Raw genomic sequence first — 22,652 nt, 5'->3', positions numbered from 1 at the left:
GTTTTAAAGGAAAGTTGGATGTGTATAGATATGGAGATGGGGCCACACGAGTATGATACCCAGGCCCTGTAAAATTACAACTAGGTGAATACACACACACTACCGCGTAGTGTAGTGGTTAGCACGCTCGACTCACAATCGAGAGGGCCGGGTTCGAGTTCTGGCGCGGCGAGGCAAATGGGCAAGCCTCTTAATGTGTGGCCCCTGTTCACCTAGCAGTAAATAGGTACAGGATGTAACTCGAGGGGTTGTGGCCTCGCTTTCCCGGTGTGTGGAGTGTGTTGTGGTCTCAGTCCTACCCGAAGATCGGTCCATGAGCTCTGAGCTCGCTCCGTAATGGGAAAGACTGGCTGGGTGACCAGCAGGCGACCGAGGTGAATTACACACACGTGTTGTAACTGGCCCTCACTGGCTAGTTACACATAAGAGCTGTTTACTTTACCAGTCTCACCTGTTCCTTCAGGTTAGATTAAGTGGCCAAAGCAAGTGGGTTCTCTGTTGGGTATTTCACAAACACAGCTCAAAACCAACTAAATTTATTACTTAACATATAAAATAACACCATAACTAGACACAAAAGCAAGAATAATCAAAGTGACCACATTCTGTTCAAGAATCACTTCACTTCTTTATTTCTATCCATCAAACTGTGAATGATTGTTATCTTAAAACTTCAAAGCACCACCAGTCTACTGCATTATTCATCTGTGATCACTACATGCAAAGGACCACCTAAGATTATTGTAAGTCCACAGTATACATAGCATGACACCTAGGAAAATTACTCTAAGTTACTACTTACTAGTAAGGTGAAGCAGAGGAGGAACCCAGTCTTCATGGTCCTTATATTCACTGTCATTTCACAATACCAGAGTTCGCCACTGTGTATACCGGTAATTCGCTTCTGGCAGCCGGGGTCTTCTGGCTGAGAGGTCAATTGTCTTTAACCCCTTGCACCAAACATTGTTAAGCCTCTTAGTAGCTCAAGGTCTCGCCCTAATTGTTATTATTAATATGTTGATCAACCACTTCGGCCTGAGTGTCTTCCTTGTCCACCATTACTGAGTCATCTGCGTCATCTACGGCTGAGTCATAAGCACGGGTACTCACTTGCACAGCCCTTCTCTCTCTCTCTCACCCTCTATGTAGCGTGTTAGGAATTGTGTTTGGACCTGCTGTTGCTGCTCTGTCTCCTAACACACACACACACACACACGTGTGAATGTGAATTAAATACTTGAACCACATGCTCGTAACACTATTTTTAGTGCAAAAGTAATTCTTCCCTAAATTTTGTTTAGAAAGTGAATGAAAATGGGTCATATCTCAACTTTAGAATTTAAATGCTGACTAAGCTTGATAAATAAATGAGTGAATTACAAATCATCTAATTAATCATGAAGATCATGTATAAGTATGGTTTGAATTAGAGGAAAACATCTGGATTTCCAAGACATGAGTATTATATATAAATCATGTTTTATGTCAAATTTAGAACACTATCAAATATTAAAGTAACTGACATGAAATTAGCATTCCATCTGCTCCAGATATCTTTATCATTCAATTGAGGACATGTACACCACTCAAACTTTGATCACTGCCATGCACTCATCGTACTCAAATTTCATAAGAGATCAGTTGTCTATCACTGGTTTCTCTCTCAGATGCTGGATTTTTCTAGAGCTATTGAGTATGCAAATAACCCATGGTTTTAGTACAGTATTCTTTAATAGTGTGCTTGAGATAACTTATTGGAAGGCATATTACCTTCATGCATGCACATTTTATTCAAAGGAGCCTTTAAAACTTAGTAATTTTAGATATAACCGAGCTAGTTTTATGCATTATGATACACTCTGACCAAGTTGGAAGAACACTGCTTTCATACTTCCTGCATATCATAATGGTCATCTGAAAGGGATTTGGTGAGGGGGATTGGAGACCTCTCCTAAATGTTTTTATTTGTACACTGACACCAATGCCCTTCAGAGTGGGATATCAGTCTAGTAATACATGGATGCTGATGTCACTAAAAATTTATTAACTTAGAGAAGCGAATCAGATTAACCAAGTTCTCAATTGATTTGCATAATGTATGGTAAAGAAGAGGCATCATAAAATAAAATGAAAACTTATTTTGCATTATTATATGAACAATAGTACAGTAGATGTTCTCACATCCAGAATGCCACTATCTGGAACTCACCACTGCCCAGAACAGTATCCCACGACTTACGTGAGGCTGAAACACAAATTGACCGAGTGAGTGAGTGCTTACCCACGATTCAAACCATCCATGTGCATGATCCATCCAAGCAGCATTACTTGTGCCCCATCTTCCCGCCCTCTTTCATTCACTTAATATTACAATTCATTAATGAGGTTTTAGTCCTTGTACTAATACTGTGCAACATCATCTACAACCATTCTTTGTCATGCTCATAAACAAGGTGTGCATTGTCTTGTGAAATGCAAGGAACTGGGCTGGTTTGGTAGTCATGAGAGGCAACACCAAAGCCAGCATTATGGGTGACATCATGGCTAGAAGAGACAAGCTATTATGCAAGTATTGGAGATATTATCAAGTGAGTTTGTAGATAAGTCCAAATGTTATGTATTAACTATTTGTATAATTTTTTTCTTTGATGTATACTTCTTGTGTTTTCATACATTATTTTCTTACTCTTATAGCAGTATTTTAGGTTATTTCTCAATTATAAAAGATCAGGAAAAGAACTTTTTGAGAATCTGGAAACTGTATCTAACAGGCCTTTGGCTGAATTCATGGATGAGCATCTTGTATATTTTGATGTAACACTATCAAAAGTTACATTTTAAATATACATACTAAATAAAGAAGAATTTTGGTTCCCTATGAATGTGCAATATAATACACATCATCATAAAGATGTTGAAATTACATAAAGAGGGAACTTTGTATCATGTGCTTTGTGCCACTTCACTGAAAAATCTTTATTGATGAAGTCTTATATATGTCAGATTGATTTTGTAACCGTCTGTTTCCTTTTCATCTTTTCTCATCCTTTCTTTTGTTACTTTTATGATTGCCCAAGAAACTATGGCAAACTGAATGATGCTTTCATATGTCTGAAAATCTTTGTTGTGTTGTGAAATATTTTGCATGTTTATTGTTTGTTATTCTGGTCATGTATTTTGTAGTGGACTATACTTTTTGGTGAATTTTTATCCTTAGGTGCTGCATGTACAGCTACATACTGTACCCATATACATATGAACTGATATGTTAAGTTGAGATTTATAAAAATGTTAATGTAGTCCTTAATTTTTCTGTTTTCCTTTTATAGTAAACCTGTAATGTAGTAAATTTATTGTACAAAGGTTGTTTGCAACTTTTAATATATTTTCCAGCCAGCACTGAGTGACATCACCTGACTATTGTTAAACTATTGATCTAATAAATAGATATACATTCAAGCTGATGAAACTCCATTTAATCCTTGGTGATTATTATGGCTGGATTGGTGTTATGTCATAAGTTAGATTCCTAGCTGCTTTTCTTTTCTTGGTGTTTCATTACATGAAATATATTGTCATGTATTTCTTTGGAACATTTTCAAAGTAATGAGAACTTGATATGAAGTTTGTACAAATTTTTGATTACTAGAAGCTTTGGACTGTACCTATGAGAAGGAGGAATGTGTAGTGCCTTAGACATAACCAAAATGATTGTTAGGTCTCAAAATAGTTCTTAGCCTTTTTTAGCACTGGTCACTACACTTAGATTTAGAGTATTAGTAAAAGTAGATAGTACATGTATGTAACATCACCAACAACATTAAGTTGTTGGTGAATCCTATCATTATGATTGTGGCTTTGTCATAGTAGTGCTCATTTTCATTAAATAACTTCTTACTTATAGGGATTGTGAGGGACACCACCAGCTCTGATACTCTTTCCTTTATAACCTGGCTGAGAGTATTTCAACTCGTAAAAGCTGATAAGGAAAGTGAGACACACTTACACACATACACACATGTTTGAGTCCTAGACACAGAGAAGCAAGTGTGTGAGCCCTTTATGTGTAGCCGCTGTTCATCTAACAGCAAATAGGCAGGAGATGTAACATGAAGGGTTTGGGCTTCACTGTTCTGGTGTGTGGTGTGTGAGTAGTCTCAGCCCTACTTGAAGACTGGTCAGTATTGCTCTGAACTCTTTCCTTTGGGGACCTGCTGGCTGGGTAACCAGCAGATGACCATAGGTGAATCACACACTCATATTGTTATATGTATAAAGTTGATACTATGAACTACATAATTTACCTTATGTAACATTTTTCTTCTTTATTTTTGTAACAGTATGGAAGTTTTTGCTACATGTACTGACTATGAATGAAAAGCAGCTGTGTATTGCATGGCCATGGGAATGTGATGCCTTGTAGAGGCGAACATTACCAGACCTAGGTTTTACGACAGATAGTTGAGTATGTGGAATCACATGCGACCTCTTCCCAGTAGTAGCCTCTTGTCATTGCGAGGATGGCACAGTTCTCTGTAGTTGAGGTAGTAGGAAAGCCTGTGTCCCAGTATGGGGGACCATCACGCACCACCTGATTATTTCTCAAGTATCTGTAAATGATAATATTTAAACTAGGTAATTTTACTCAAATTAAAACTATAAATTATGAGATGAGTAGGCTACTTTATTGGAATACTGTTGGACAAATGTAAGAAGGTATATGAATACATACTTCCAAACTTCATTATGCCCCTCATCTGTGATCCCCATCCAGTAGTCCCTCTCATTGAGGCCTGTAGCAAAAGGAGTAAACTTAAGAGTCTTGCTTAGGAATGTGAGTACACCATGAGAAAAGTTCAATAATAAGTTAGATGATATATTTTTTTTCAATTTGATCATGTTTTAATAATCCCAGTGATATTTCTGTCTTCAGTAAAATAAGCATTGCTTTGGTGTTGCTGACCCTTTATTGGTATGTGCTAGCATTGAAAAAGAAATTGACAAGATGCCTGCCAAGTTGCTTACTATTCTCATGGATGTGTGTCAGAAGATCTCGGTAGAAGTCACAATCTGTGTCGTTGTCAAACCAGATGAGGTCTCCGCCATAGGCTTTGCAGAAATCCCGGATTTGTGACATGGTGCCCAACTCCCAGGGGTCGATAAAGATGCACCGCCCTCCAATATCATTGAATGGGCGGGAACAATTCAGACCTTAAGGAATGAATGAAGGGAATAGTAATAACAAAGGAGGCAAGTGATTTGTGTTTTAAGGCAGTATTATTATAAGCTAGGTGAATACAGCAACTGGCAGACATAATGAATTGGCACTATATAAATCATGTTCAATTTGGTGTATGTACTTCAATTTAAAATTGTATACTACACTGCATTTAAAAGGAGGTTAGGACATTACTTGGTTGTGTTAAATTTAGCTTTAAAATGTCTTTCACTTCCAGCTTGAGGGCTAAAGTGTGTGAAAATTTAATAATTTCCTTTTTCAACCAGATCACATTGTGTAAGAGAAAGGAGAGTGGAGAGTGGCTTGTGGAGTTTATGGACGACTAGATGACTATTGCAAAACCTGATAAATTCTTCTTTTTGTCAACATTGTAAAGTCCTCAATTGAAAAATAAAATATATAGTAAAAAAAACATGACTACACATGTACACACACAAACACACACACACACACACACACACACACACACACACACACAAACATAACAAATTATTATCAAATAGTCAATTTGGTTTTAAAAAAGGTCGGTTGTGTGTAACAAATTTACTGAGTTTCTACTCTAGAATAGTTGATAGAGTACAAGAGAGAGAGAGGGATGGGTTGACTGTATTTATTCGGATTTAAAAAAGGCATTTGATAAAGTGCCACATGCAAGATTACTGTGGAAGTTAGAGGAGAAGGGTGGCTTAAAAGGAAGCACATTGAGTTAGATGGAAAATTATTTGAGGGGGGAGACAAATAAGGCCAGTAGTTAAAGATATGAAGTCCGAGTGGAGAGCAGTAGAAAGCGGAGTGCCACAGGGGTCAGTATTGGTGCCAATACTTTTCTCATATATATAAACAACATGCCAGAGGGAGGTAACAGCTACATGAATCTGTTTGCAGACGATGCAAAACTGTGCAGAGTTATAAAGCAAAAAGAGGATTGTGAAATACTGCAGGAAGACCTAAATAAGATCTGGAAATGGAGTAAAAGGTGGGAGATGGAATTCAATGTGGACAAAAGCCATGTCATGGAAATGGAAGAGTGAAAGACGACCAGTGGGAATCTATAAGATGGGATGGAGTAAAACTGGAGAAAGTAAAAAAAGGAAAAGGACTTGGGAGTGATGATGGAAGAAAACAATCAACCAGTAAGCCATATTGATAGAATTTTCAGAGAGATATAATTTGCTAAGGAATATTGGTTTAGCATTTCACTACATGGACAAAGAAATAAGGATGAAGAAATTGATAAGTACTATAATAAGACTCAGATTGGAATATACAGGAGTTGTGTGGACCCCCCCATAAAAAGAAACACATAAGGAAGTTGGAGAGACTGCAAAAAATGGCTACAAGAATGGTTCCAGAATTTGAAGGGATGACATATGAGGAGAGATTAAAGGCTATGGATCTACCAACCCTGGAACAGAGAGGGAAGAGAGGGGATCTGATACAAGTTTATAAATTGATCAATGGAATGGATCCAGTGAATAATGAGAAACAGATCCTGAGAGAAGAATATGACTTTCGAAGCACAAAATCGCATAGTAGAAAACTGAGGAAGGGAAGATGTCTGAGAGATGTTAAAAGATATAGTTTCCCACAAAGATGTGTTGAGACTTGGAACAGTTTGAGTGAAGAAGTGGTGTCAGCAAAGAGTGTGCATAGTTTTAAAGAAAAATTGGATAAGTGTAGATATGGAGAAAGGGCCACACGAGCGTAAAGCCCAGGCCCTGTAAAACCACAACTAGGTAAATACACACACAATTTTGCATTTTCTTCATTTACGCTTATACCAAGTTACAGTTTAGTCAGCAGTACTTGAGGCCTTCCTTCCATAGCCCTTCTTCGCACTGTACTCACAATGATGCATGTCCACGTTGATATTAACAATCTTTATTCTGTATTATTGGTTGCACATGATTTGTGCTGTACTTTGAGCATTAAGATCAGCACTTAAGACTTAGACTGTTGGTATTTTGATCCTTTGACTGCCATAACTTTGTTACTTCACTTCAGAAACTATTGACATTTTGGAGCTAAAATGTCACAGAAGCTTTGAAGTATTTTATTATCTTTTGCTTTCTGTGGGCTTTTAAAACTGTTCTTTAAATTTGTAGCACAGCATCTTATTTCACTCAAAAAATCAAAGTAGTTAAAGAGTTAATTAAAGATGTTCTCTTCTTACCAGCAGCCAGGACGGTTGTGGAGAGCGTGAGGAGCAACAATCGCAGCATCATGGCAGGCAGAATGTGGATAAGCAATGCAGGTCCAGCAAAGATATACCAAGGTGTGTTATCATTTGTGTACTGCCTCCTCTCCCCCTATCTCTCCCATCTGTTCTTCCTCTCTTTGGTGTATTCAGAATACACAGAATGGTCTTATCTTTGTTTCCACGATTCCTCCTCCTCTTAGTTCAGTGGTTTTCAACCTGATGGCCTCTACTGTTTCCCCTCTCCTTTTCTCCTTCTCTTCTCTGATATATTCAGAATTGACAGAATGGTATTATTTTTGTTTCCTCCTTCTCCTAGTGGACATAGTTCTTTCCTCCCCCATTATTACCATCTTTGTACATAAGTTTTTTATATATCCATGTGTGTGTGTGTATTTACCTAGTTGTATTGTACAGGGTTCGAGCGGGGCTCTTAGGCCCGTACCAAGAGTCACGAAGATTTAAGGTCGAGGGTAGAAGGGAAGGTAATGTGGTACCAAGAGTCGTTGTCATTATTGGAACGAAGAGCAGAGGGAAGGTCGAAGGGAAGGCATGGGTGCCCCCGTGTCTTCCACATGACCTTCGAAGAAATATTTTATAATTTTCGTAAGCTGGAGTGACCAACGAATAGTATGAACTAAAATCAACATCAAGAAATATTTTCAATCTCGGAAAACCGATAGTTATGTTTCCACGTAAGTTACTATTCTTTTTATAATAGTGAAGGATCGCCTTAAAATCGCGAGGTGGAAGAACGCAGTGGATCCAGAAAGCTCGCCACCTAGCTGTTTTATGAAGCTTGTTTTCGTTTGTCAGGAAAGTTACACTGTTTATTTCATGGTAATAAATATTTTCTTTAGTGAGCTCATCATCCAAGCCTATTAAAGACCAAATATGTGCATGGGTTAATGGAGAATAGGAAGTGACAGGTGAACTGCCAACAGACAGAAGGCTGTCAAAGTATGCAAAGAAAAGCCAGTCACAAGGTAAATACTAGCCTGTATAAGCAGGTTTAAAACAAAACCACAAAGATGTATGTAGGGATGTAGACAGAGAATTTCACAAGCACCCACTTCACACTAACCCAGGACTTCTTATCAAACTCTCTCTCTCTCTCTCTCTCTCTCTCTCTCTCTCTCTCTCTCTCTCTCTCTCTCTCTCTCAACAAAGACAGTGAGTGACATAAACATTGAGTGCAATAATGTTAAAGCTAAGTCAACAGATAACTTTTCACTGAGTTGGGTGTGATGTGCAAGGATTTAAGTATAGGTATACTGACAGTATTGTAGTTCTCAAGATGTATAGTCCTGTATCCAAACCATTTCAGGCCATGATTAATGTAATTCATGATTGACTATACTAATGTGTTAACTATGGAATTTTTAATGATATGCATACAAATTGTGGTCTAGCAGATCCCAAAGAATACAAATTTCTCAACTCTTGTAATGAACTACCACTGCTTCTTGATATGGATTTTGTAAGACAGTGATTTCCAAACAAATGATAAATTACCACTTTAGGGATAATGGAAGGATACAGAAAAAAAAAGTTAAGAATTCTGGAAATTATGAAAACACTGCAGTCTATAAAGTTGTTGAATAAACCTGTTATAAATACATAGTGAAAATGAGCAACACAATAAACATTCAGAACATACATATACAAAACTTGAAAAGAAGAAAAATTATTTAAGTGTGTGGCAAGCCAGGTTTCTAAATGTCTCTGTTATTATTACTACTATTGTTATTATTTTTTACTTTTACATTTTGTTATTGCCATCATCATTATTGTTAAATGTAGACAAATTACAAAAGTAGCCTAATAGTGTCATCAAGCAGCCCAAACATATCAAAGAGTAGCCCAAAAAATCACAAGTAGCGGATTATGAATTTGAGTAGCATATACCCTTCAAAAGTAGCCCAATCCGCTACTTTTCGCCCAATCTGGCAACACTGCACTGTGGTTTTGTTGTCATTCGTGGAGCTCAAATCCGGATTACAGTATACCAATACCGAAACAACTGTTACCAACTCATGCTAGCGGCTGACCTCTCGCGGCGACTTTTGGTACGGATTGAAAGTAAGGGCGAAGGCTTTGCCTTGCTGGTCGAAGGGAAGGTCCGTGCCTTGGCCTTCACGATTCTTGGTACGGCCCTTAGTATTCTGTCTCCATATCTCCATTTATCTAGTTTTTCTTTAAAGTTATGCACACTATGTGCTGTGACAATTCCATTTTTCAATGCAATCCATTTTTCCACCGTTCTGTGTGGAAAACTGTATTTTCCAATATCCTACACTAACTGCCTCATCCTGATCGTCTTTTCATGTCCTCTTGTCCTTCCATCTTCGTCCGTCTTTGTCTATCTTTTTAATATAATTTACTATCTTATACATTGTTATTAGGTTCCCGTGTTCTCTTCTATCTTGTATGATTGGCAGTCCCATTTCCTTCAGTCTCTCTTCATATGTGAGGTCCTTTGATTCCGGCACCATCTTTGTAGCAATCTTCTGTATCCTTTCCAATTTTCCAAAGTGTGAGTGTGTGTAATTCACTGTTTGATCTGCTGCAGTCTCTGACGAGACAGCCAGACGTTACCCTACGGAACGAGCTCAGAGCTCATTATTTCCGATCTTGGGATAGGTCTGAGACCAGGCACACACCACACACCGGGACAACAAGGTCACAACTCCTCGATTTACATCCCGTACCTACTCACTGCTAGGTGAACAGGGCTACACGTGAAAGGAGACACCCAAATATCTCCACCCGGCCGGGGAATGCTGCAGTCTCTGACGAGACAGCCAGACGTTACCCTACGGAACGAGCTCAGAGCTCATTATTTCCGATCTTGGGATAGGTCTGAGACCAGGCACACACCACACACCGGGACAACAAGGTCACAACTCCTCGATTTACATCCCGTACCTACTCACTGCTAGGTGAACAGGGGCTACACGTGAAAGGAAACACACCCAAATATCTCCACCCGGAGATGTGTGTGTGTGTGTGTGTGTGTGTGTGTGAGGATTAATGCACATGTAGTCAGATTTCCCATGGCGACACACACACACACACACACACACACACACACACACACACACGTCATTATCTCTTGCATATTCCTGTAAATAGTTTATCAAATATCATGTACACAATCTCGCGTCATGCATCCCTCCCTCACTCCTCTCCTTTCTTTACTTGTTCTTCCATTCCAACCCCTGTAGGTTACCTTCAGGCTCCCGTACCTAGAATCACACATGGTACTTCCCACGCCTTCAGCCTTCATCTTGCAGTGCGTTGCTTTCTATCCTTGTTCTACCGCCGTTTTTTTTTTTTCCATCTCCTTTTCTTCTTCCACTTCGTTATAGGTGTTGGCTTTCTTTTGTTGGCTCAAATCCCTCATTACTGCTCTCTCTCTCTCTCTCTCTCTCTCTCTCTCTCTCTCTCTCTCTCTCTCTCTCTCTCTCTCTCTCTCTCTCTCTCTCTCTCTCTCTCTCTCTCTCTCTCTCTCTCTCTCTCTCTCTCTCTCTCTCTCTCTCTCTCTCTCTCGGAAAGGTGAATAACACGAAAGAGTACACTGGCGCATTATATATATATATATATATATATATATATATATATATATATATATATATATATATATATATATATATATATATATATATATTTTTATTTATTTGTGTGTTGAATAGGTTCCTTGAGAGAGAGAGAGAGAGAGAGAGAGAGAGAGAGAGAGAGAGAGAGAGAGAGAGAGAGAAACATTTTGAAACATTTATTCATCACTAGTTTTTAAAAATATATAATGTACATATTATAATATGCATTGTGCAAACTAGCTAGCCTATTTTAAGCATAGCTTTTCAGGCAGAGAGAGAGAGAGAGAGAGAGAGAGAGAGAGAGAGAGTCTAGAGAGTCACTTAAAAAAATAAACAACAGAAGGTTAGGAGGAGAGATAATGATTGAGTTGGAGTTGTAAAAAAAGGCTAGGAAGGATTTGTGGGAGGAGAGGAGAATGTTGTGGCCTTGTGTTGACGGGCGTGTGTCTGAGGAGTGAAGCGTTAATCTGTAAAGCGCACCTGATTCCTTCCCACGCCTGCAGGTAAGACAACACGTTGCCTGATTACACCCTCAAGCACGTTCGTCAGCGCCAACTGCGACTCTAGCTTTTATTTTAAGAGGCCACTGGTTGTAGACTTGTTTGTAGAATTGTTTGAGGGTAAATTCATTATTATAGATGGAAGTACGTAGCTATATATTTGTCCAGGGATTACCACGTATAGGTCTGACAGCTTCTTGCAGGTTCCCTTATTTTCTTATGTTCTATATATCACCTGTAGCACATTGGTATGTGATCCAGCCGTTACATTAAAATCTAGTAAGTCTATTACTCATCTTAGTTTTGTAAAATATTCTTATTTTACAAGTCCACTACCAGACTTTCTCACAAACATTTTACACGAGTCTATACTTATCAACATTTCCAATTATATATCGTGTTTCTTCATTATGTTTCTGGTTTCTTAAGAGCATAAGAAAGTATAGTGACTGTAGAAGCCTGTAGCTATACCTATACAAGGCAACTCTTGACTACGTATCGAAGACTTGTTACATAATTTTATAAGAATCTTCTCTCATAAACATACGTAAAGTCAGCTCCTTACTTGATGAAGCAGCCTAACTATCCTTGCTTTTAGGCAAAACAACATGTAAACTCGGGGGAATTTAAAAGGATTTTTGTAAGTGGCTAAAAGTCGTGACGTAAATTAAGCTACACCTTTCTCCCCATCCCCATTCCCTCCTACTACGTCTTCTATACCCCTTCCAGTCGTGCACTCTCCTCCATCTAAGCTCCCACACCCCTTCTCTCTCTAACTCTCTCTCTCTCTCTCTCTCTCTCTCTCTCTCTCTCTCTCTCTCTCTCTCTCTCTCTCTCTCTCTCAAGACAGTGTATACAGTGTAACACACACACACACACACACACACACACACACACACACACACACACACACACACACACACACACACACACACACACACACACACACACACACACACACACACACACACGATTTCCCTTGCATTCTCCCACTTATACACGTATACTTTTTCCAGAGATCGGCAATCCTATAAACGCGGCTAGCTGTCCACACACACACACACACACACACACACACACACACACACACACACACACACACACACACACACACACACACACTGAACGCCTGACTTCTGATCTTTCTAATATTTCTGATTGGGGCAGAGAAAATTTAGTAGTTTTCAATGCCTCAAAAACTCAATTCTTCCATCTATCAACTCGACACAAACTACCAGACAACTATCCCCTCTTCTTCAGTGACACTCAACTGTCTCCCTCTTCCACACTGAATATCCTCGGTCAGTCCTTTATTCACAATCTTAACAAGAAACTTCACATCTCATCTCATTCTAAAACAGCTTCTTTGAAGTAGGCGTTCTGAGGTGTCTCCGCCAATTTTTTCTCGTCCCTCCAACTGTTAACTCTGTACAAGGGCCTTGTATGGAGTACTTTTCGCATGTTCATGGGGAGGTTCCAATCACACAGTTTTATTAGATAGGGTTGAATCAAAAGCTTTTCGTCTCATTAACTCCCCTCCTCTGATTGACTGTCTTCAGCCTCTTTCTCACCGCTGAGATGTTGCATCTCTTTCTATTTTCTATCGCTATTTTCATGCTAACTGCTCTATTGATCTTGTTGACTGCATGCCTCTTCTCCTCCAACGGCCTTGCTCCACAAGGCTTTCTTCTTCCTCTCATCCTTTTTCTGTCTAACTCTCTGTTACAAGAGTTAACGAGTTAACCAGTATTATGAATCATTCATGCCTTTCTCTGGTAATCTCTGGAAATCCCTGCCTGCCTCTGTATCTCCATCTTCCTAAGACTTGACTTCTTTTAAGAGGGAGATTTCAAGACATCTGTCCCTGCATTTGGCTAATTCCTTTCCAATCTTTTAGGGAACTTGCAGTTCAAGTGGGCCTTTTTTTTTCTTTAATATTTTGTTGCCCTTGGCAAGTTTCCCTATTGCATAAAACACACACACAGACACACACACACACACACACACACACACACACACACACACACACACACACACACACACACACACACACAAAGATGTGTTGAGACTTGGAATAGTCTGAGTGAGGAAGTGGTGTCAGCAAAGAGTGTGCATAGCTTTAAAGAAAAATTGGATAATTGTAGATATGGAGACGGGGCCACACGAGCGTAAAGCCCAGGCCCTGTAAAACTACAACTAGGTAAATACAACTAGGTAAATACACACACACACACACCCACACACACGCGCGCGCGAACCACGGGAGTTCCAGTCCCGGGAGCGGCGAGGCAAATGGGCAAGCCTCTTAATGTGCCTCTAATGTGTAGCCTCTATTCACCTAGCAGCAAGCAGGTAAGGGATGTAATTCGACGGGTTGTAGATCCGCTTTCCCGGTGTGTGGAGTGTGGTGTGTCTCAGTCCTACCCGAAGATCGGTCTATAAGCTCTGAGCTCACTCCGTAATGAGGAAGACTGGCTGGGTGACCAGCAGGCGATCGTGAATACACACCACCTGAAAGTGTGTGTGTGTGTGTTCTGTTTCCGTGTGATACATTGTATACACTGTCCTGAGAGAGAGAGAGAGAGAGAGAGAGAGAGAGAGAGAGAGAGAGAGAGAGAGAGGTGGCGGGGATGAAGAAGGTATGAGAATAAAGGTGGGGAAGAGGGACAAGAAAATTGGTGTTGACGGTGTTAATGGAAGAAAGCAGGACTGTGATACATGTTAGAGGTAATTCTAGCCCATGACTGCTGCCATGACAAAACAAAAACAAAAAACGAAAAAAAAAAAAAAAAGATAGTAGATTTCACTTATGTTAGAATTATCGGTAGAAAAACTGTCAAGTAGGGGATACATTTCTGGCAATATTTTACTACATAAACTACTATAAGACTCAGACAAGCTAATTTTTTTTATCTTTCAGCTTTTATCATTTATTTATTTCTTTTCTGTGTGTCATTAGCTGTTCAACGCACATGTTCTACACATTTAAAAGCTCACACATGGAATCTGGACTGGTATAAGTTTCGTTTTGTTCATGTAACTGGGCTATCGTCAGAAGTGAACAATTAACGCGTTTTGCGAGTCGCCTTTGTTGTTAGGAGTGAAAGGCCTTCGCTCGCCCAATATAAACCAGATATAGAGGTTTCTTATAGTTAATAACTTTCTTCGATCGGTTGGCACCAGTAACTTATGTTTCAGTAGGAGTGAGAAATGGAGGGAGGATTAGGGAAGGAATGCTGTGAAAGTAAGAACGTGCAAGCGAGTGGAAGACAATATGATTGAGTGTGTGCTGCAAAGAAATAATGATAGAGAATGTGGATGTCGTATTTCTTTATCAGTCACTGCTCTATTATTTTTTCTTTATCGATTGTGAAGTATATTAACTGAAATAATGTTTTATTCAGTACTGTACACTGTTACATATCGAGGCAGATGTGGGTGTGCGGGGTCATTTCCCAGGAAAATGCAATAAAGGATAGGGGAAGCTACAGTAAAAACCAGCAGGTCTATATGGGGTCATGCAGTCCCAAAATAATATCTATCTACCTAGCTACCCATATCTAACGGTCATAGCTATCCATAAACTTACCCATTTATGTCTCATTATTTTAAATTACCACTAACACCTTGATTTCTGAGTCTGTTTGAGTCATCTTACCCTGAGACGGGATACAACAACAACAACAACAACTACTACTACTACTACTACTACTACTACTACTACTACTACTACTACTACTACTACTACTACTACTACTACTACTACTGCTACAACAACAACAACAACAACAACAACAACAACAACAACAACAACAACTGCTACTACTACTACTACTACTACTACTACTACTACTACTACTACTACTACTACTACTACTACTACAACAACAACAACAACAACAACAACAACAACAACAACAACAACAACAACAACAACAACAACACAACTACAACAACAACAACAACAACAACAACAACAACAACAACAACAACAACAACAACAACACTACTACTACTACTACTACTACTACTGCTACTACTATCGGTTGAACCTTCCAAATCAAATCCTAAGGCATGCCAGGTTACGGAAAATTCCGGACTACAGGTGGTTCGTAAGTAAGCAGCACCCTGCATAGTCTTAGTCAACCTGTCTTATAACTGTAACATTGTCTTAATGATATATGTTAGCTGTACAAGTAAATATGCATGCAGAAAGAAGCAGAAAAAGACATGCACCGCCGTGTCATAGCGGTGTTACGGCAAACTTAAGTACATTATTCTGGAAAATTTAAATTATTCTCGCCGGGTTATAGGATTTGCTGGATAACGGAATTCCGCATTTGGGAGATCCAACCTGTACCACTACTACTACTACTACTACTACTTTCTCTCTCTCTCTCTCTCTCTCTCTCTCTCTCTCTCTCTCTCTCTCTCTCTCTCTCTCTCTCTCTCTCTCTCTCTCTTCTCTCTCTCTCTCTACTGAGCTCCATTTTTCTTGGTTGCGAGGTTTAATGTTTATCAGTGTCTAATTTGCTGAACCTAATATTACTGTCAGGAAACATGTTTTTTCTGCTCTGTCCTCGAAATAAGAAAAAGAAAAATGTCGTGTATCACTATTTGATGCACTGATATTGATACACAATGCCTTTTCAACTTTAGTTTAATATTCTCTTCCGGATAGGGATGCTTTTCAAGAAGGCGGCTGTGTGTAGGCGAGGGGTGCGTGACCTGAGGAGGGACAGCAAATATGTCCTCGGGACCATACAATTGGCAGGGAACCTGCTAGCCTGGCGGTGGCCCAGCTGATACCAGGAATGATTGCTTTGTGGACCAAGCGTGTGACGAGACGACCGCCGCAACCCATTGTTGTGCCGAGATGGAAGTGTTCCCATGGCATGTGAGCGAAATTATCACCAACCTTTCCTTTATGGCGCCTATGAAGATTACTTTATTGAAAAAGCAAAAATAAATCATATTGGAAGGAAAGGGTGATTTTTACCTCACTAACAGATAAATGATATTTTCCGGGATTCCCCAAAAGTGTGAAGTGTGAGGCCAGTGACTCATGTGGCTGCAGTCCGCTTCCTTCAGGCTTTTGGAGCATGGGAATCGGGCGGCTCTCACTAACTGCATAATTCAATTATGATCTCGTTGTTTCACCTGTTTCGCCTTTGCCTTCAGTTTGCACATTATATGGTGCCTAGAGACAACTCTAAGTGTCACAGAAGAAAGTAAGGAGCACACTGTCTGAGTAACCTCTCGCCCCGTTGTAGGTCATGCAACGAGAAGATTAAGGCAGTGATGTCCCACCAACCACCTGGCAAAAAGCCTCATCTGGTGCAGCGAGCTGTGGATCAGACTACAAATATAATCTTACTTATAGATTTACTTTTTCATTTTATATGGAAGGGGGGAGGAGGTTTCGAAGCAGATCTTTCATGTTTTGGAGAGTCACGGATTACTTGTATGTAAGATTTAAGGATAACCTAAAAAAAAAAAAAATCATAATCATCATGACTGCTCGAACGCCAAGAAGTACAAACATTTGCAAGATGTAAATATTGGCGTGAAATCACTATAACGGGAAACATGAAAGAGGACGAATCTAGAAACTTTACAAAAATGGAGAAAGAGAAAAGTATCTTTTAGCATATCAAACACAGATGCGTAAGTGACCCAGCGCGGCAGCAATGTAAGTTCGCTATTTAGCGAAACCTAACCTAATTTATACACACTAAAAAAAAAAAAAAAAAAAATTCTCAGGTTCTGCGTCGCAACGGAGCGTGGATGACTGGGTAGTCTGCCTGCGGACCATCTGTGGGGTAAAACGTCAGTCGAATGCGCAAGCACGTCTCATTACGCTTACATGAGGACTGACTGGCATGGTGGGAAAAAGGAGATGTTGAAAAGGGCTGTGTTCAGGGTTGAAAGTTGAACGTTGAAGGGAGGGATAGAAAAGATGGGTGAAACTATGAAGAGTAAAAGTTGGTGGGAAGGGAAGTGTTGAGGGCAATAGTGGGAAAGGAAATAAAGTGGGAGTGTAAAGATGACGGACAAACCGTCTTGCTAACGTGTGTGTTCAGGGTAATACAGGTAATATATATATATATATATATATATATATATATATATATATATATATATATATATATATATATATATATATATATATATATATATATATATATATATATATATATATATATATATATATATATATATATATATATATATAGATAGAGAGAGAGAGAGAGAGAGAGAGAGAGAGAGAGAGAGAGAGAGAGAGAGAGAGAGAGAGAGAGAGAGAGAGAGAGAGAGAGAGAGAGAGAGAGACATTCCTTTTAATCTACATGTGTAAATACATATTCTGAATTAACACTAGTAATTTGTTCAATATCGGCTCGGTACTCTCCTGTTTTAACGTTTTAACATTACCGAAGTGAACGTGAAGAGCCGGGAAAAGAACAAAACATTAGTTCTCGATTCATTGGCGAAATTGAAAACGGTAATTATCAAGAGAAATATTTCTCTTGATAATTCAGCTCCTATAGGGATGGTTTACCTTAATTCTCGTGCAGAAACGCTTTTGAAATTTTTCCAAGGTTTGTTGCGTCCGGAAAAGTCTTTCTTGGATAATGTAATACAATATATATTATGACATACATACTCACATTTATGCATGTTTTTATGTATTCATGCACTGCAGTGTATATATATAGGTATGTGTGTAAGACGACATTGACTCAAGAGGTAAAATTACTTGTCCTGTGTGCCACTGTTGCAATTTCTTTTCATACCTCATCTCCCTGACTCTTTCACGCTCCCCCTATCCTGCCTCTCCGACACCCGGACACTCGTTGTGACCAATATTAATGCGTTAAAAGCCATCACTGTTTTCCTTTTTTGTAGACATACTTACACTTTTCATAAAATACCAAGGTATTAAGAAAAGGAGAGAAAAAAAAATAGTTCGATATACTACCCCAAAAAAGTTAGTCTTGAAGAGCTGATTTCAAAAGGTTTGGAGGTGTGAGTGTCGCTGTGCTTGCAATGCAGTTTTTCATTCACACCCTGAGGATGTGACATCTTTCATATAAGTGATGCACTTATGGGAATTACATACTTATTTTCGATCTTTTTACTTATTTTTGACAAATTTATTTTTAGGCAGCCAGTATTACTTACCTCACGAAAATCTTGCAGAACTATCCAAGCTGAGCCGATTATATTTGTCCCCAACGTGATGAACCACATAGCTGGCTACCTCTCTGTGCCTGAGGCTCCCTGGATAGCTATTCCACACTAATCTCCAGATAACTCCCAGTTGACCTGATGGGTGACAGTGAAGAACTGCAGAACATGATGAAGAGAAGGGCATAGGGTGACGCCTATGTATAATTTTTGGAGAGAATAATGTAGCTTTCATTGCTATATGCATGCAACAATTATTTTTTATGTAAGAGAAACACTGACCAAAGGCAACAACAAAGAGTGAAAAAAGATCCTCTGAGATGCCTGTCCCAATTACACTAAAATAACAATAAAAATCTTCATAAGCACTGAAATAAGAGATTAGAAACTTTTATTCAGGAAGTTGCTATATAAAGTAATAATGATAATAATAAAATGATATCAACGTGTCCATTGTTTGTCATTAAATGTCACATTACACTGAAAGAGTTAAAGAAGCTGGAAAGGGCAATGCATTGAAATACGGAGATGAAATGTTAATTAATGAAAACATGAAGAGGAGAGATGAGGCGTGGAAAAGTAGAACAAGACTGGATATAGACACTGAATAGTACAAAACGTGTGTGTGTGTGTGTGTGTGTGTGTGTGTGAGAGAGAGAGAGAGAGAGAGAGAGAGAGAGAGAGAGAGAGAGAGAGAGAGAGAGAGAGAGAGAGAGAGAGAGAGAGAGAGGCGGGGGAAAAGGGGTAGGAGGGAAAAGAAGTAATTGGATTCTCGAGAATATCAACACTATTTCAGATTGTGTGTGTGTGTGTGTGTGTGTGTGTGTGTGTGTGTGTGTGTGTGTGTGTGTGTGTCTGGACATGGCAGCATATCGAAACCGAGTAGTCATGCAGAAACACTTTACTCTCTGACCACGACTATATTCAAAGGTCACAGTTTCTTCAGTTGATAATGTATGACTATTGTTAATATGTCATAGAAGCACCCTTGAAAACCCAGAACTTTTTAAACAAACGGAATGTGAAGCATGGAAGTCCACACTTTATTTGTGTTACTGATGACCACGCAGCCTCCACCGCAGCGCTATCTTACTCAGCCGTGACGATCTGCTGCCCCTTTTAGTTATATAAATCTGTTAAGCTCGTGATGTAAACTTACTGTAGCATTACTTGTGTAACAGTGCAAAACTCAACGTACGTCCTGCACTTGCCAATGTACTATTGTCGTTGTAGCTTGTTGCTTGTTTCCATTGCTATGGTTGTCTCTGGTATGTTGCAGCATTGCTTACTAAAGTGTGACGTCAGCTTAGTTTTTTGTCTACGATTTTTAAATTTTGTTCTATGCCTTTTAATGTAATTCATTTAAAGCGGTGGTAGGCAACTGAACATTTATTAGGGAATTAGATGGTTGGCTTTCCTATATTTAGTGCAGCAGGATTTGTAGATGGGTGTGTACTTTCCCATGTGTGTCTGCCTTCCAGCTTGATAATTCTAAGGATTATTAATGGATTCAAATGAACTTTTACAGAAAGGTTGATCATAAGTGAATGAATGACAAAGTACTAATTTTGCGATGGATCTGTATTAATAACTATGCAGGTACAGGATTCTTTGTGACTTGCCCAGATTTCCGTCAGGCGTTTAAATCAGGGCCGTTTCTAGCTTTGTGGGGACCCTAGGCAAGATGCTGTTTGGGGGGCCCTAGATTTAAATTTTTCGTCGGAGCCCCTGGGTGACTTAGGAAATTTTAATTTTCCAAGCTACCCAGGGGGCCCCCTGGTGGCTTGGGGGCCCTAGGCAATCGCCTTGTCCGCCTATAGCTAGAAACGGCCCTGGGCGTTTTGTCTGGTAAGGTAATGCGTCAGATATTCCCGTCAGATGTCGAGGGAGGTATGCGCATTGATTGTCTTCTATTTTCAATATTTGAACGACTGAGTAGTCAGGTTTCCTATTTTTCCTTTTCACCCGACACGCTTGTAGTATAGACCAGAACAGAACATGTTCGAAGCTCATGACTTTCCAGGAGGAGGACATTAATATTTAGTACGTAACACTCACTTCATAAGAAAATAAGACTACTGTGAATTTACTGTGGGTGACCACTGAGAGGAATGGGGAGGAAAAGGGCGTCACTCGAGCATTATCTCCCACCTTCTCCCCACCTTCCATCACACACTACTCAGTCAGTAAGTCTGAAACACCACAGCAGTTTTCTCGTTAGGATCATATGACTCACAATCAACTAAAAACTGTCACGAAAGAAAAGTTTGGTGTTTTACAGTGGAACTTATTTTACACATCATTCACTCCACACTCCACCGTTTTATTCCACTTCCCTTGCTCTTGACCTGCATTTAAAGGATATTGATAAGAGTCTATTATTTTCTCTCGCCAGTCCATCTCTCTCTCTCTCTCTCTTCACGGCTGTTATTTTCTTGGCAACTCTTATACACCTTTTTCCGTATCTTTTGTTATGTCTTATTCGTTGCGGCTTCGAACTATCCACTTGTAATAAACATGAGTACTATAGCAGCCTCTCTGCCTCATAGTTTCTTCTCGGCTTGGTGTTTGAAACTTTTAACTTTCAAATAAAGCAAGTCTGTGTATCTGTGACCATAATAATTTCCTCTATCTAACTTTCCAGTTCTTCATTTATTATTTTTTTTGTCATAATAATGTGGCAGCTTTACTAATGATGAAATGTCAACTTCATAGGCATGCTGCACATTATGTTCTTTGGTTACCATGAAATATACCAACATAAAGATGATATTTTGCCATGATTTGAAACTGAACGAAACCGATACTAATTTTGAACCTTAACTTTATTTACACGAGCTCAGATATAGATGATATTAATAAAGTTGATGGCTGTCCTCTGAAAACCAAAGAGCCATGTATGCATTGTCTAGTAAAGGCATCGGTTTTCAGTCTTCGAGAGGTTATTCGGTTTATGGGGACACGAGCTTAGATGAATTAATGTGAAGTTTAGCGACGCATGCTGTCTTGAAATGAAAGAGCAAAGTAATGGGTCTGGCAAGGTCCTCGGTTGGGAAATCTCTAGTTTTATATAATTATCCGACTTACATGAGACTAATTAGATAATCTCCAAGAGGTTACTCGGTTTTTGGATCTGAGCCGCCTCACTGAGCACGTACATCACCCTACACCCAATGCAGCAGTGTGACGTGAGCCTCCCTTTACCGGGTTAAGGTGATCCTGATGGACACTCGGGTTTTTACTAAATGCTCGTAATTCTGTTGGGCGTGTCACTGTGAAGGGCGGCCTTGAACTGACGTAAAGCTCCAAATGTATACACTATATCTCTGAGGTAATAAGTTTCTTTTTTTAATTCCTTCTTTTATGTACAATTTTTTTTTCTCTTCTTTTTCAGTTATTTTCCATCCATCCATCCATCTCTCTCTCTCTCTCTCTCTCTCTCTCTCTCTCTCTCTCTCTCTCTCTCTCTCTCACTGATGTAATAAGTGTTTTTTTTTATTGCCTTCCTTTATATACAATTTTTTTTCTCTTTTTTCAGCTATTATCCATCCATCTCTCTCTCTCTCTCTCTCTCTCTCTCTCTCTCTCTCTCTCTCTCTCTCTCTCTCTCTCTCTCTCTCTCTCTCTCTCTCCAACCGAAGACTTAATACACACGCTTGTCCTTTTCTTAGGGATGTTTCCTTGAGGTCACTACAGGTTTGGCCACCGGGCCCCGCCATCCCTGGAGGCTTCCCACATGTAAGCGGGGTTCTAACAGCATTACCTCGTGATTTTTCATATTGGAGGTGGCGGATCCAACTTAGGTGCAGAGTGACGTCACAAGCGGCAGAATGTGACGTAAGAACGCGGTACAAAACGGCGGAGAAAACCAAAGATGTCGAGAGAGAAGGAAGATGCTGTTGTGACGGGAAGCTCTCCTTTAAAGG

The 22,652-nt window shown here is 39.5% G+C and overlaps 2 protein-coding genes across 2 annotated transcripts in view; one reads left to right on the top strand and one right to left on the bottom strand.

Annotated features, from left to right (window-relative positions):
• Positions 1-3,106: 3,106 nt before the first annotated feature.
• On the bottom strand, positions 3,107-7,566 carry LOC123516431 (CD209 antigen-like protein D). Its single transcript, XM_045275704.1, has 4 exons — positions 7,413-7,566; positions 5,026-5,211; positions 4,733-4,793; positions 3,107-4,610 (listed from the first exon to the last, which is right to left on the bottom strand). Exons 1-4 carry the CDS (start codon positions 7,462-7,464, stop codon positions 4,442-4,444), a joined length of 468 nt encoding a protein of 155 aa, XP_045131639.1. The 5' UTR covers positions 7,465-7,566; the 3' UTR covers positions 3,107-4,441.
• The window catches only part of LOC123516429 (tetratricopeptide repeat protein 39B-like), a 152,846-nt gene continuing 137,636 nt past the window's right edge, over positions 7,443-22,652 (top strand). The window contains exon 1 of the mRNA XM_045275699.1: positions 7,443-7,514. Within this exon, the coding sequence (XP_045131634.1) occupies positions 7,488-7,514 (27 nt within the window). The 5' untranslated portion in view covers positions 7,443-7,487. The remainder of the gene's footprint in view (positions 7,515-22,652) is intronic.

Source organism: Portunus trituberculatus, chromosome 41 (genome assembly GCF_017591435.1).
Source record: "Portunus trituberculatus isolate SZX2019 chromosome 41, ASM1759143v1, whole genome shotgun sequence".
NCBI lineage: Eukaryota > Metazoa > Arthropoda > Malacostraca > Decapoda > Portunidae > Portunus > Portunus trituberculatus.
This window is presented reverse-complemented; position numbering and strand designations above follow the sequence as displayed.

What these genes read in the sequence shown, in the direction of transcription:
- LOC123516431 (XM_045275704.1), bottom strand. Translation starts at nt 7,464, where the DNA reads ATGATGCTGCGATTGTTGCTCCTCACGCTCTCCACAACCGTCCTGGCT. An exon ending in CACAACCGTCCTGGCTGCTG is followed by an intron (nt 5,212 to 7,412) that starts GTAAGAAGAGAA and finishes TCATTCCTTAAG; the next exon opens with GTCTGAATTGTTCCCGCCCA. An exon ending in GACACACATCCATGAGAATA is followed by an intron (nt 4,794 to 5,025) that starts GTAAGCAACTTG and finishes CTTTTGCTACAG; the next exon opens with GCCTCAATGAGAGGGACTAC.